Source organism: Chelon labrosus (genome assembly GCF_963514085.1).
Source record: "Chelon labrosus genome assembly, chromosome: 9".
NCBI lineage: Eukaryota > Metazoa > Chordata > Actinopteri > Mugiliformes > Mugilidae > Chelon > Chelon labrosus.
In genome coordinates this window covers 25,711,968-25,726,545 of record NC_140359.1, presented here as the reverse complement: position 1 = coordinate 25,726,545, position 14,578 = coordinate 25,711,968, and the positions used below count along the sequence as shown (strand labels likewise).

General features: G+C 41.3%; 2 protein-coding genes across 2 annotated transcripts; both read right to left on the bottom strand.

Annotated features, from left to right (window-relative positions):
• Positions 1–5,530: 5,530 nt before the first annotated feature.
• On the bottom strand, positions 5,531–7,892 carry LOC311492940 (nuclear factor 7, brain-like). Its single transcript, XM_084551398.1, has one exon. It carries the CDS (start codon positions 7,852–7,854, stop codon positions 6,427–6,429), a length of 1,428 nt encoding a protein of 475 aa, XP_084407524.1. The 5' UTR covers positions 7,855–7,892; the 3' UTR covers positions 5,531–6,426.
• Positions 7,893–9,717: 1,825 nt separating this feature from the next.
• LOC311492942 (nuclear factor 7, brain-like) lies at positions 9,718–11,237 on the bottom strand (the record flags this gene model as incomplete). Its single annotated transcript, XM_084551400.1, has 1 exon — positions 9,718–11,237. The coding sequence occupies one exon, from the start codon at positions 11,235–11,237 to the stop codon at positions 9,816–9,818; it is 1,422 nt and encodes a 473-aa protein (XP_084407526.1). The 3' UTR covers positions 9,718–9,815.
• Between the last annotated feature and the right edge of the window lie 3,341 nt (positions 11,238–14,578).

Sequence of the window (14,578 nt, the reverse complement as noted above, 5' to 3'; positions counted from 1 at the left end):
TTATTAAATAATTGGATCTGAATTACTAGATCACCTCGGGGCACCACCCTTCTAGGAAGGGAAAAGATAGCCAATTAATCAAAACAGTCTCATAAATTATACTAAATTGTCAATTTGGAGTTCGGATTAATAATTAACTTAATAACTATAACCAAAATTACCATGTTAACAACTAGTTACAGTTGAAGGAATTTGGAGTTCTTGACAGTGTAGAGGTTGGCAATATTCACTCTTGTGCAACATTAAACAGACAGGTATGTTTAAAAGACATTTATTAACAAGAATAAAAGTAAACATACAAGCTAACTACAGTGTACTCAATACAGGTGTGTGTGTGTGTGTGTGTGTGTGTGAGCCAAAATGGCCGCTGGTTGTGTGTGAGCCAAAATGGCCGCCGGTTGTGGGCGTGTCAAGATGGCCGCCGGTTGTGGGCGTGTCAAGATGGCCGCCGGTTGTGGGCGTGCCAAGATGGCCGCCGGTTGTGGGCGTGTCAAGATGGCCGCTGGGCCTTGAGGTCTTGAACACAAAGGAAACAATGGCTGCTGAGTGGGGACACTCATGTGCCGTGTGCTGGCCAAATGCCTTGGTGGAATGTGATAAGAGAATGTGATAAGAAGTGCCAGGTTAGAGAAAGGATGGTTAGTTTAGCATGCAAGAGACCCTGAGTCTATGTGTTGCATAATCTAAACTAACATCAAATCACTATACTAAACACTCAATAAAACACATATCACATCAAATCAAAGTTTAAGTTCTATGCTTTGCTTAGCTTAACTAGGCCCAGGTCATACTACCAGATTTGGTGGAAAAGTCAATTTCTGGTGTGTTGCTCCTTTAGCTGGCAGTTCCTGATGGAAGGCCAAACTGGGAAAAGCTGTAGTCCTTGCTGTGTTTTCCTGATGGCAGACGTTGGAGGGGAAACTGGCCGCTCCTTGAAGTCCTTTGAAGTGGCTTGTTAGCAGCTCGGTGCTAACTAGCCGTGTGGCTCCTGTTGTTTGGGAGTTTAGCCTGCAAACCTTCTGTTGTTGGCTAAAAAGCTGGTGTAGATTCCTCAGCAGGAACTCGCTTCGCTGCTGTATGGAGAACAGGCCTGCAAGTAGTTGCTCTTTGTTAGCAGACTACCTGGCGCCCAGCTGCAGCTTAGCAGCTGGGGGTCTCCACGTGGAGGTGTGGAGTTGTAGAGGGTAGGAGGATAAGAGAATAAGAGAGAGAACAAAGGCCAAACGGTGCATTTTATATGACCTGATGACCTCATAGGTCACATGCCACTGTCAGCCAGTGAACTGCTTGGTCAGTTTTTCACACCTGGAGGATTGTGGGTAATAGAGTTTTTCCAGGGCTCCTTTGTTCCCAAGACAAAAGCAGCCATGTGGTTACCTGATTATGCACCACCAGGTTCAGATCCCAACACTCTGGAGACTCTTCTTCATTGTAACAGTCTCATCATCACTATTAATGTATTCACCATCACTATGCACTAAACACCAGAATCCGTATTTTTGTGAAAACTTCAGTTGATTCTTATTAGCTGTCTCTTTGGTTAACCCTATAAACCATAGAGGATGATCTCCCACCTCCACCTCCCAGCTGTGTTTCCCTGAGCTGAAGCCCTCAGAGCCAAAAACATTAGTGTAATAAGTGGATCTTTCTGGATTGTCAGGGAGATCCTGCTCTGTGTCTCCACGTCTCACACTGGTCAGATCATCAGACAGATAGAGACGGGGGTTTGCAGTGTTTGGGTCCAGAATGACAGGACTGTAGTGGACCTTCCCCTTCATCTTCTCCCAGACTCTGAAGGACAGGTTGCCCAGGTGTTTGGCCACATCTGTCAGGACTCCTGAGACCAGCTGTGGATCTGGCAGTGACCACTGGGCTCTGGCTCTGGTCTGAGTGGGTTTATAACTGTTGAGGAACGGCACGTTGGCTTTCTTCAGCTCTTGTTCAACAGCAGAGATGCTGACTGACAGAGAGGAGATCAGCTCCTGAATCTTCTTCATCTCTCTGCTGATAATCTCCCCTTTCTGTTCCTCTTCCTTCTTCAGAGCTGCCAGTCTGGACTCCTCTTCCTCTTTCAGGAACTGGTGAAGCTTGTTGAACTCAGCTCTGATCTGCTTCTCTGTGAACAGCCGCTGCTTCTTCGAGAATTGAATCACCATACTGTAATTTTTCTCCACTTGTTTGTATTTGTCCCTCTTGTCCTGCAGAGACTTCAAGTCAGATTTCAGCTGCTCCTTCAAGTCACTCACTGCTTCTTCTGGAGGAACCACTTTGTGACTCTCATGAGAAATCTCACAGACGGGACAAACAGCTTTCTGCTCATCCTCACAGAACAATTTAGGCTCTTCTTTGTGTTTATTGCAAACCACCATGATTTTTTTCTTTTGTCCCTTGGGTGTCTCAGATGATCCAAGTGTCTGTCTTCCTGCAAAGGAGTCAGCCAGTTCCTTCAGGGCAAAATTAACCAGGAGATTTTCTGTTGAGGATTGTCTTTTACAAATAGGACAGTTTTTGTTTTCAGCTTGTTCCCAGAATTTCTGCAGGCAGCTTTAACAGAAGCTGTGGTTGCAGCTCAGAGACACAGGGTCTCTGAAAGTCTCTGAACACACATGGCAGCTCAGGAAATTTTCGAGAACAGGAATCATCTCAGCCATTTTCAGTCACTTAAAATTGTTGTTAAAAAAAAAAAAACTCACCAAATTGTAATATCTTCAGCTTGTGTCACAGTTTCTTTCAGTCCTGCACGTGTTGTTCAGTGAGAGGGCTCAGATCATTTAACTGTGGCCTTGGTTCTGCAGTGTCTGGATTGTTAATGATTTTCAGAATGTACATCCACATCATTCACTGTTTAATTATTAATGGCAAACCTGTTTAGCTTTCTCTTTTTATTAACCTTTGATAACATTTGAAACATTTGCAACCTGACTAGTCAATGTTTGATTATGGCTCTTGCTCATCTAGTCATATATCTAAATCAAGGCTAATATTCTCTTTCTTAAGTCAAATCTTATATTTTCATTTGAAGATTTGTTTTGTTTGTCTTTTAAATATATTGATGAATGTAGATTTGTTTCATCACGTGAAAACCTCCAGCACTAGCATCAAACCAGCGGTTTTATTTGCAACACGCCTTGTTTCCATTTCCCAAAACAACACGATTCACTTCAAGTGATTCAAATGTATTTGTTTATTTCAGTAATTAGTGTCTGAACATTAACTCATTTTCACAGCAATGTCAAAATGTGTAAAAACTAATTAGAACCTGTGGTGAGAGCTTCTAGATTTCATAAAATTAATCACTTAAGCTTCTTGTCCTTCAGATCCACAGTCCGTGATTTAATACTGCTCTATTTTATGATGTAATTGTCACTTGTCACCGTTGTTGTTCAGTAAATGTCGTGTCGTTTTTGCTTGAAGACCAAATGTTATTTCATTCATTCATTCTTTCATCTTCTGTAACCGCTTGTCCTCCTGAGAGGGGGGGTCCACCCTGGACAGGTCTCCAGTCTATCACAGGGCTAACACAGAGAGACATTCACACTCACATCTACGGCCAATTCAGAATCACCACATAGACACAGGGAGAACATGCAAACTCCACACAGGAAGGATCCGGATACAGAGAAAAAAATGTGAACTTTAAAACTGTGATTGAAGTCAACCAACTGTAGAGGGCACTATTTGACCAACATGTCTGGGCCTCTCTGTTCAGTCCTTTATGTTAAACCTGTGCTGTGTTACATTCATTCATTCTTTCATTCATTTTTCTTAACCATCTATGTCCTAGAGGTCTGCGAGGTGGGGGGGCTGAATCCCGACTGTCATTGGGCGGGACACGGGGTACACCCTGGACACGTTGCCAGTCTATCACAGGGCCTGGGGTCACAGATAAGTTAATACCTATGAATTTTGATCCGTCCTTACTTCTTGATTTTGTGGTGGGCCGTCCGGGTCAGCAAAACCTTCTCTGCTGGCCTAAACTTTATAAAAACCACTGACTCCTGTTAATGTTATTAAATTATTCCCAATAGCCAGTTATTTTCATTTTATGTCTTGTCTGTCTCTCAGTTGCAGTGATTCCTGCAGTGTAACTTTGCGTTAGAGCTTTTGTCCAATCATATTTCAGCCGTAATGCTTTTTCCGTAGTCATAGAAATCTGCCTGGTCCTTCACAATTAAAACTGCAGACAGCTGCAGCTTTATAACACATTATAATGACGCTGTTCTATGAACACTATGAGGATAACCCTAACCCAGAAGATGGTAGTTGGTGTTTGCTTGGCTTAGGTCTTGTCGAAGGAGGAATATTTTCCTCTCCTTCAGCCCAAGTTCTTTATACCTATTGGAAAGGTTAGTTCGACTATGAATAGATCACCCGACAACTTCTCTCCAATCAACAATTTATTTGACACGCAGAGAATAGGTACAGACCCAGCGCTGAGACTTCAACTTAACCACCTTAAGGGTAGGAGAAGAGAAGCCCCTAAGTGTACACACAGATTTTATTCTATCTGGGCTCCACCCACGTATAATAGGAGGAGCGCAGCCTTTCGTGTATCAGTGGTTTTCTATGTGTGGCCGAGGCCGGCCCTAACTGATATCTTCAAGGTGAAATATGAGTGTGGTGCATCTTATCTAATGAGCAAGCTGAAGCAAAGCAGTAAATAACCCCATATCTGGTAAGACAGAAAGAAGAACATTTCTTTCTGTTTTTTCCCTACCATAACTCTTTAATATCTAACAGTCTGTATCAACAACAACTGCTTGCATGCAGAAAAGGTTCTGTCCCATCATAGGTGGTCAGCTCACAGGTGTAAAGTGACAGAAAACACTTTGAGGACACATTTGAGGATCTCATTGGGAGATGCTCTGGGCTGCTTGTCAACACATTTACTTTTAATAGTGTGAACACAACCAGGGTAAAAATCAGCCATAAAAACTGCTGCTGTGACTGTTGTTTCTTCTAATCTCATCTACAAACAAAAAAACAACAAAACATTGAATTAAAAACATGTAAAAATGTAGTATTTAAAACCTTTTCAAAAGTGACAATGGACTTTTCATTTCCACATATTGAATAACTTTTGCATATTATCAATGTTGTACATGAAAAACACACAGTTAAGTGTGTAATAAACCTGGATTAACTGACATTAACCTCCCTTGGACAGATTTTGATGTCGGAGGTTTTGGCGTCAACATCAACAGCATGCAAGAGAAGAGTTTCTCAGTGAAGGTGTTTCTGTAGGTGTAGATCTCAGTCTTGTCTTCAGAGTTGTAGAAGGACACCTGTCCACTCTCATAGTCCAGCTGGACCCTGATCCTCTGGAGACAATTCTTCACTGAGACAGTCTTTCCATCACCATCAGTGTATTTTCCATCACCATGCTCTAAACACCAGAATCCGTATTCTGGTGAGGCCTTCGGTTGATTCTTGTCAACTGTCTCTTTGTTTAAACCTATAATCCATTCAGGATGATCTCCCACCTCCACCTCCCAGCTGTGTTTCCCTGAGATATAAAAACAGCCCATAACACTATAACACCCAAACTATGTTTAAACTACATTTATTGATTGCTACATGGGACAGGTGCTACGGTCATAAGCCAGTAAAGAATCATTCAGTTTTCAAAATGATCATTTATTGAAGAACATGCAGCAAAATTTCAGTTATAATCCAATTGTTTCTTAAAGCACATTTTAATCTTTACTCTTTGTCTAGTAATTCCTTGTAAATAGCATTCTGATCAAGCATAAAATAAAGTTAAAACAACTAAATCTTTGGTGGATTTGAAAGACTGATTTAACAGGAACAACTGTTTAGGTATTGAGGATGAGTCTCCACAAAACCAACAAAAGAAAACTACTTTACATAATTAATTTCAGACAGATGCGACAGTTGGATTAGCAATTTCCACAACCAAAAAAAAATAAAACCGTTCTGCTGAAGGGGAAAAAAATAAATCAATCAGAGACAGAATACGTTTTGACTAATTGAACCACTGAGTTTGAAGTGTAAACAATCCCATTAAAACACATTAAAGACTAAAGTAAGTCATCAGATAAACAGAATATCGTACAACCTAAAATAAGATGACGACAAAGTAAAAAAAAAAAAGTATTTGATCCAGTCGATGAGTTAAATGCTGCTAATCAGGCAGAATATCAGCCTTTACACATTTTAAAAACGGATGCAGACAGCTGGGATAGGCTCCAGCAGACCCAGCAACCATTCACAGGAATAAGAAGTTACAGAAGATGAATGAATGAAAAATGGATGCAGTGACTGAATTAAAAACATGTAAAAATGTAGTTTTAAAACCTTTTCAAAAGTGACAATGGACTTTTCGGTTCCACATATTGAATAACTTTTGCATATTATCAATATTGTACATGAAAAACACACAGTTAAGTGTGTAATAAACCTAGATTAATTGACATTAACCTCCCTTGGACAGATGTTGATGTCGGAGGTTTTGGCATCAGCAGCATCTCCGATATTAAAATATGGGAAGAGTTTCTCAGTGAAGGTGTCTCTGTGGGTGTGGATCTCAGTATTGTCTTCAGAGTTGTAGAAGAACACCTGTCCACTCTCATAGTCCAGCTGGACCCTGATCCTCTGGAGACTCTTCTTCACTGTGACAGTCTTATTATTACCATTAGTGTATTTTCCATCACGATGCACTAAACACCAGAATCCGTATTTTGGTGAAATATATGGTTCATTCTTGTCAAATGTCTCTTTAACCAAACCTATAACCCAGTCAGGATGATCTCCCACCTCCACGTCCCAGCTGTGTTTCCCTGAGCTGAAGCCCTCAGAGCCAAAAACATTAGCATAATTACTGAATCTTTCTGGATTGTCAGGGAGATCCTGCTTTGTGTCTCCACGTCTCACACTGGTCAGATCATCAGACAGATAGAGCCAGGGGTTTGCAGTGTCGGGGTCCAGAATGACAGGACTGTAGTGGACCTTCTCCTTCATCTTCTCCCAGACTCTGAAGGACAGGTTGCCCAGGTGTTTGGCCACATCTATCAGGACTCCTGAGACTAGCTGTGGATCTGGCAGTGTCCACTGGGCTCTGGCTCTGGTCTGAGTGGGTTTATAACTGTTGAGGAACGGCACGTTGGCTTTCTTCAGCTCTTGTTCAACAGCAGAGATGCTGACTGACAGAGAGGAGATCTGCTCCTGAATCTTCTTCATCTCTCTACTGATGATCTCCCCTTTCTGCTCCTCTTCCTTCTTCAGAGCTGCCAGTCTGGACTCCTCTTCCTCTTTCAGGAACTGGCAAAGCTTGTTGAACTCAGCTTTGATCTGCTTCTCTGTGGACAGCCGCTGGTTCCTGGAGTGTTGAATCATCTTATTGTAAGTGTTCTCCACTTGTTCATATTTGTCCCTCTTGTCCTGCAGAGACTTTAAATCAGATTTCAGCTGCTCTTTCAAGTCATTCACTGCTTGTTCTAGAGGAACCACTTTGTGACTCTGGTGAAGAGAAAACTCACAGACGGGACAAACAGCTTTCTGCTCATCCTCACAGAACCAGGATGGCACTTCTGAGTGTTCAGCACACACCACTTCCTCCTTCTCTGCCTGCTTTTGTTTTTCAATCATGGCTAAACTTTGACTCTGCCTCTTGGCAAAGGAGTCAGCCAGTTCCTTCAGGGTGAAATTCACCATAGGATTTTCTTTTGAGGATTTTCTTTTACAAATAGGACAGTTTTTGTTTTGAGCTTGTTCCCAGAATTTCTGCAGGCAGCTTGAACAGAAGCTGTGGTTGCAGCTCAGAGACACGGGGTCTCTGAAAGTCTCTGAACACACATGGCAGCTCAGGTAACTTTCAAAAAGGTTCTCGGCCATTTCTGTTGATTGATTCCAGATTTAGAGACTCACCAAACTTTAAGCTCTGCCGCTTGAAATCCTCTTAAGTCGTGTTCTTGAGTACTGATCCCGTCTCCACCCGATCAACAATGAAAACCTTTCACTTTCATTTCCTTGTGTTACGGGTGGAGCTGATTTTTGAGAGTGTCCCCACTAGATGGTGATGTTTCTTTGTTATAAAACCTTTGTTGTGACTGTCAAACCCTGTCAGCTCCTATGTTTGAGAGACGTGCATGCGAAAAAGTCCTGAAACACACGTAGACGACTCATTGAACGACTATTTATATTAGTGTTTGTCACATTGGTAAGCTGTTTACCTGCTGAAAGTAAGATGAGCATTTGAGCACAAGTGTTTGAGCCCATTAAGGTGCAGCACAGAACCAGTCAGAAACTATAGTGGAGTATACACTGATCAGGCATAACATTAAGACCACCTTCCTAATATTGTCTAGGTCTCCCTTGTTAAGTAAAAACTTATTTTGAACTGTTGCAGGTAGTTTGAACAGAATTTGTGGTTTCAGCTCAGAGACATTTAACTACTTGTGTAACTTTCAACCAGAGCCATTTTTAGCCATGTCCCCTCATACTTGAATGTTCAGTATTCAATGTAGACTGATTAAAATACTCCAAACTGTTGAAAACAATGAGTCTAATTTCAAATGTGCTTTTACATATTTGAGTCAACACAGCAGCAGTACAGGGAAATTACTATAAACATAGAATAACGTATTCTTTCAGGAAATCAAGACACGCTGTAAAGTGTTTTATTTATACATGGGAAAATGATAATCCACAAAAATTATGTTATGTTAATAAAAGAAAATACTTTCTCATAAAATTCACACAAAAGCACAAATAATAGGAATCTTTAAATTTGCATTTTACACAACCGATGTAAACATGAAGACCAGAAAGTTTACCGTCTCTCTCTCCATCTCTCTGTGTGTTTAGAGACGGATAAAACTTCTTTGATTGGCTTTGATTTTTTTTTTTATTGACAGAGATCATCCAAGATACGTATGAAACGCTCGACATCTGACTGTTAGCTAGAGTCAATCCTGAAGTGCTGTTAGACAGGAAGAGTTTAAATAAAGACACGGGAGCAGACAGCAGCTCCAAATGTTGAATAAAGACACACAGCCACTAAAACAGACGTCCACAATTCACAGACATTCACAAAGATTAATCATTGGGGTCATTAATAAAACGAGAATCACAAACATTTTCTCATGTGTGAGCTGATTCTGTCTCTGACATTTTACTAAAACTAGAAAACTAAAAATATAACTGAAACATCTCAATCAACACAGTCATCAGGCTGTAATTTGGACTGAACCATGAAGAGAAATATTAACTGTGTCTAACATAATTTAAAAAAACTATTAAAGATCAAGTTTGCGTAAATAAAAATGAACGAACGTAAAGAATTGAACTAAAGTTAATATGAAATGTCAAAATTAAAACAGTGGGACACTGCTCTTCTGTGATTATATGATTTTACGTAAAAATTTCTTCTTGTTAGAAATCATTCAGTGGTCCTGGTCTCATCAACCTGTCCAGTCTTCATGGCCTGCAGTTGTCCACTCCCACCTCAATGCATCATGCATCTATGATACGTCTTTTATTCAGTCATATAACATGCATCAGCTATATCTCATATACCTGGCTGAGCCTCAAGCAGATTGGTTCCCTCTGTGATGAGCTTAAGGTTCTGCTTAAGGTTTATTCCTGTTAAAAGGGATTTTTTATTTTTCTCTTGCCACCATCGCCTTCATGCTCCCTCTGGGGTTTCAGACCTGGTTCTGAATTTACTCTAAACTTGTTGTTTTGTTTTGTGCTTTACTGTCAAGCTACAAAAGAGGGTGTCCCATCATGTAAGTTTGCTGTTTTAACTATGATTTTCTTAAAGCTGATAAATTAACGATTATAATAATAGTCACCTAAGCCTCAGCAGACACCCTGATCTCAGTTGGACAGATTTTGATGTCGGAGGTTTTGGCATCAACAGCATCTCCGATATTAAAATATGGGAAGAGTTTCTCAGTGAAGGTGTCTCTGTGGGTGTAGATCTCAGTCTTGTCTTCAGAGTTGTAGAAGGACACCTGTCCACTCTCATAGTCCAGCTGGACCCTGATCCTCTGGAGACTCTTCTTCACTGTGACAGTCTTGCCATAACTATTAATGTATTTTCCATCACGGTGCTTTAAACACCAGAATCCATTTTTTGGTGAAGCCGTTATTTCATTCTTGTCAATTGTCTCTTTGGTTAAACCTATAATCCAGTCAGGATGATCTCCCACCTCCACCTCCCAGCTGTGTTTCCCTGAGCTGAAGCCCTCAGAGCCTAGAACGTCATAATACTGAGTGAATCTTTCTGGATTGTCAGGGAGATCCTGCTTTGTGTCTCCACGTCTCACACTGGTCAGATCATCAGACAGATAGAGACGGGGGTTTGCAGTGTTTGGGTCCAGAATGACAGGACTGTAGTGGACCTTCTCCTTCATCTTCTCCCAGACTCTGAAGGACAGGTTGCCCAGGTGTTTGGCCACATCTGTCAGGACTCCTGAGACCAGCTGTGGATCTGGCAGTGACCACTGGGCTCTGGCTCTGGTCTGAGTGGGTTTATAACTGTTGAGGAACAGCACGTTGGCTTTATTCAGCTCTTGTTCAACAGCAGATATGCTGACTGACAGAGAGGAGATCTGCTCCTGAATCTTCTTCATCTCTCTGCTGATGATCTCCCCTTTCTGCTCCTCTTCCTTCTTCAGAGCTGCCAGTCTGGACTCCTCTTCCTCTTTCAGGAACATGTGAAGCTTGTTGAACTCTGCTTTGATCTGCTCCTCTGTGAACAGCTGCTGGTTCTTGGAGTGTTGAATAACCTTATTGTAAGTGTTCTCCACTCGTTCGTATTTGTCCCTCTTGTCCTGCAGAGACTTTAAGTCAGATTTCAGCTGCTCCTTCAAGTCACTCACTGCTTGTTCTAGAGGAACCACTTCGTGACCTTCATGAGGAATCTCATAGACAGGACAAACAGCTTTCTGCTCATCCTCACAGAACAATTTATGCTCTTCTTTGTGTTTACTGCAAACCACCATGATTTTTTTCTTTGTCTCAGATGATCCAAGTTTCTGTCTTCCTGCAAAGGAGTCAGCCAGTTCCTTCAGGGTAAAATTCACAATGAGACCTTTTGAGGATTTTCTTTTACAAATAGGACAGTTTTTGTTTTCAGCTTGTTCCCAGAATTTCTGCAGGCAGCTTGAACAGAAGCTGTGGTTGCAGCTCAGAGACACGGGGTCTCTGAAAGTCTCTGAACACACATGGCAGCTCAGGAAATTTTTAAGAAGAACAACCTTCTCAGCCATTTTCAGTCACTTCAAATTGTTGCTAAAAAAAACTCACCAAACTTTAATATCTTCGGCTTGTGTCACAGTTTCTTTCTGTCCTGCAAGTGTTGTTCAGTGAGAGGGCTGAGATCATTTTACTGTGGCCTTGGTTCTGCAGTGTCTGGATTGTTAATGATTTTCAGAATGTACATCCACATCATTCACTGTTTAATTATTAATGGCAAACCTGTTTAGCTTTCTCTTTTTATTAACCTTTGATAACATTTGAAACATTTGCAGCCTGACTAGTCAATGTTTGATTATGGCTCTTGCTCATCCACTCGTATATTTAAATCAAGGCTAATATTCTCTTTCTTAAAAAAGAGAGTAAGTAAAATCTTATATTTTCATTTGAAGATTTGTTTTGTTTGTCTTTTAAATATATCGATGAATGTAGATTTGTTCCATCATGTGAAAACCTCCAGCACCAGCATCAAACCAGCGGTTTTTTTTGCAACACGACTTGCTTCCACTTCCCAAAACAACACAATTCACTTCAAATGATTAAAATGTATTTGTTTATTTCAGCAATTAGTGTCTGAACATTAACTCATTTTCAAAGCAATGTCAAAATGTGTAAAAACTAATTAGAACTTGTGGTGAGAGCTTCTAGATTTCATAAAATCAATCACTTAAGCTTCCTGTCCTTCAGATCCGACAACCATTCACACTCACATCTACGGCCAATTCAGAATCACCACATAGACACAGGGAGATCATGCAAAGTCCACGCAGGAAGACCCCAGACACAGAGAAAAAATGTGAACTTTAAAACTGTGATTGAAGTCAAACAACTGTAGAGGGCACCATTTGTCCAACATGTCTGGGCCTCTCTGTCCAGTCCTTTATGTTAAACCTGTGCTGTGTTACATTTATTCATTCTTTCATTCATTTTCCTTAACCATCCATGTTCTAGAGGTTTGCGAGGCAGGGGTGCTTGATCCCGACTATCATTGGGCGGGAGGCGGAGTACACCCTGGACACGTTGCCAGTCTATCACAGGGCCTGGGGTCACAGATAAGTTAATACCCATGAATTTTGGTGCTTCTTTAGTTGTTGATTTTGTGTTTTGTTTATAGTTGTTGCATGTCATTCCCTACGGGCCACGGTGGGTGGCGATCTGTACTGTGGGAGGTGGGAAGGCACAAACAGGAGAGGTGCTAATTACTCCAGCAGGTGTGTTGCCATTTGTTTGCTCCGTAGCCACAATGTGAGCCTTTGTTTAGTTCTAGGAGTACCTTAAGTGTGTATCGATCGGCCAAGTTCACAAAACCTTTGGATCATTTAACTGAAGATTGTAAATAAATGTTCGGTGCAACTGCATGGACGTCTTCTAATTCAATGGATCCACCACGGAAAAGGACGCGTCAGATACGATCACTGCTACAGCAGCCCCTCAGTGGTCACCACAGATTGCTTGGGCTCATGTTTCCATGGATGATGACTGCTTAGGGGTCCTACAGACCAGTCTACCAGTCAGTTTGTGGACTTAACCGCTGTGCCATGACAAGATCTCCTCAGCTGAAATCTTTAGCAAAGCTTTTGTCCCTTTCAGTTTGTGCAACAGTTCCAAAACCTGTTTGAAAGAATGCAAATACTTCAAAAGGTCTATGTTGTGTTTTGGATGGATGCTCCACAAGTCATACGTAATTGCTGGCTCAGCCTGTGGGCTCTCAGAGATAACATTAAGCCGAGGTTGCTCACTGATCTGAGCTCATCTCCCAGAAAAGTGACTCACGTTGACACATCTTCCACCTTTGCTTTGACTTTTGCACAGCGCCCCCCCCCCCCCCCCTGCCTAAAACAAAAGTGAAAATATCTTGGCTGCGATTCACTTCTTCCACGTCAAGCAGGTTCCAACGCGTTTGTTTTCATACCAAGTACTGATAAGATAAATCAACAGTAATGTGACCACAGAGGGAATACAGTAGCAGATGAAGTGCAGATAATCAGAAAGGTATATACATAAAAAGTAAAGTGGTGTGTTAGCCGCACATGTTTTTGCATTCTAGATGTTGGTACCAGGCCGTAGGAATTTGCTCCCATTCGGCCTGTGGGCAGTTTGTGTTTATAATATAGCAACTGCACCCATGTAAAGCCAAGTCAGAAACGTACCAGGGTTTAATAAATACTAGGGGTGGGACTTGATAAAAAAGAGGCTTTGTAATTAATTAACCTCGATTAATCATATTTTAATCGCATAATGCTATTATTAATTAAACACATTACTTCTTTTAACGCGATAATTGTTTTGTAATTAATCATATTTAACGCATTAAAGTCCCACCCCTAATATAAACACAATGTGATCACGCAAAGTGTGTGTTCTTTTCTAGTTAAAGTGTAATGGAGATGTAATAGTGCCTGAATCCATGGAGCAATCAGCAATGAGAGGCCTAAGGCATAGTAGAGAAACACAACATTAAATGGAACGCATATAAGTATGATACATAACAGACATATATTGAGTGCTATGGCCTGACTCGCTGTTCTAGTCTTCTGTTTTTCATGAAGTTCTTTCAGTGGGTGGAGTTCAGGACTCGTCAGAGAACTTGAAAACGTGACTTTATAGAGCAGGTTTAATTCACAGAGGCACAGAGTCGTGCAGGGACAGGGGAAATAGGAAATATTCTTTTATTCATAGAGGACGCAAAGCGCTTTACAGTCACACCGACACATCTGCCCACCCACATTCACATTTAGGGTTCGGTGGTTACTTCGGCACGTTGTCCATGTTGGGGATGTTCAGATCAAACTGTTTTTTTACCCACACCGATACCAATCTTCTAATATTCTGTATCTGAGTCTGGAGATTCATAAAGGCTTTTCTTATCACCTGTGCACCGTGCGACTGTATAATCCAATAAATAGAAGCTGCCAAAGCTAATGTAGCATGGAAAACCTGTGTTCTCTGCTACAGAAATGTTCTGGTCATCCAGTGCCATAAACTCCCTAACCCTCTCTGGAATATAGGAAATTTTGCTCTTTTTTTTTTTTTAGTTCAGTGTTTGTTGTTTTGTTGGTGCAGCCTTTGCCTCGAGTGGACTTGGCACTGAAAAACGATCACATACTACCACCTCACCAAACATCCACCTTGCACAATTAAATGAATTTCCGTCTGACTTAATTTTTCACAGAAAACTACTCCACGTGATTTTAGGTTCTTCTTCTCTGACAGTAGCTTTGCCGCTAAAGAAGAAGAAGAAGATGTTCTGACTCTACAGGGACGTGGTTTTGGTTTATGGCAGACCTAAAATAAATAACCACCGAAGATCAGACTTGGCTTAAGCCCGATATCGATCTGATCCTTTAAAAACGCC

Bases quoted from the DNA above. Each gene is read 5' to 3' on its own strand.
- LOC311492940 (XM_084551398.1), bottom strand. From the start codon at position 7,854: ATGGCCGAGAACCTTTTTGAAAGTTACCTGAGCTGCCATGTGTGTTCA.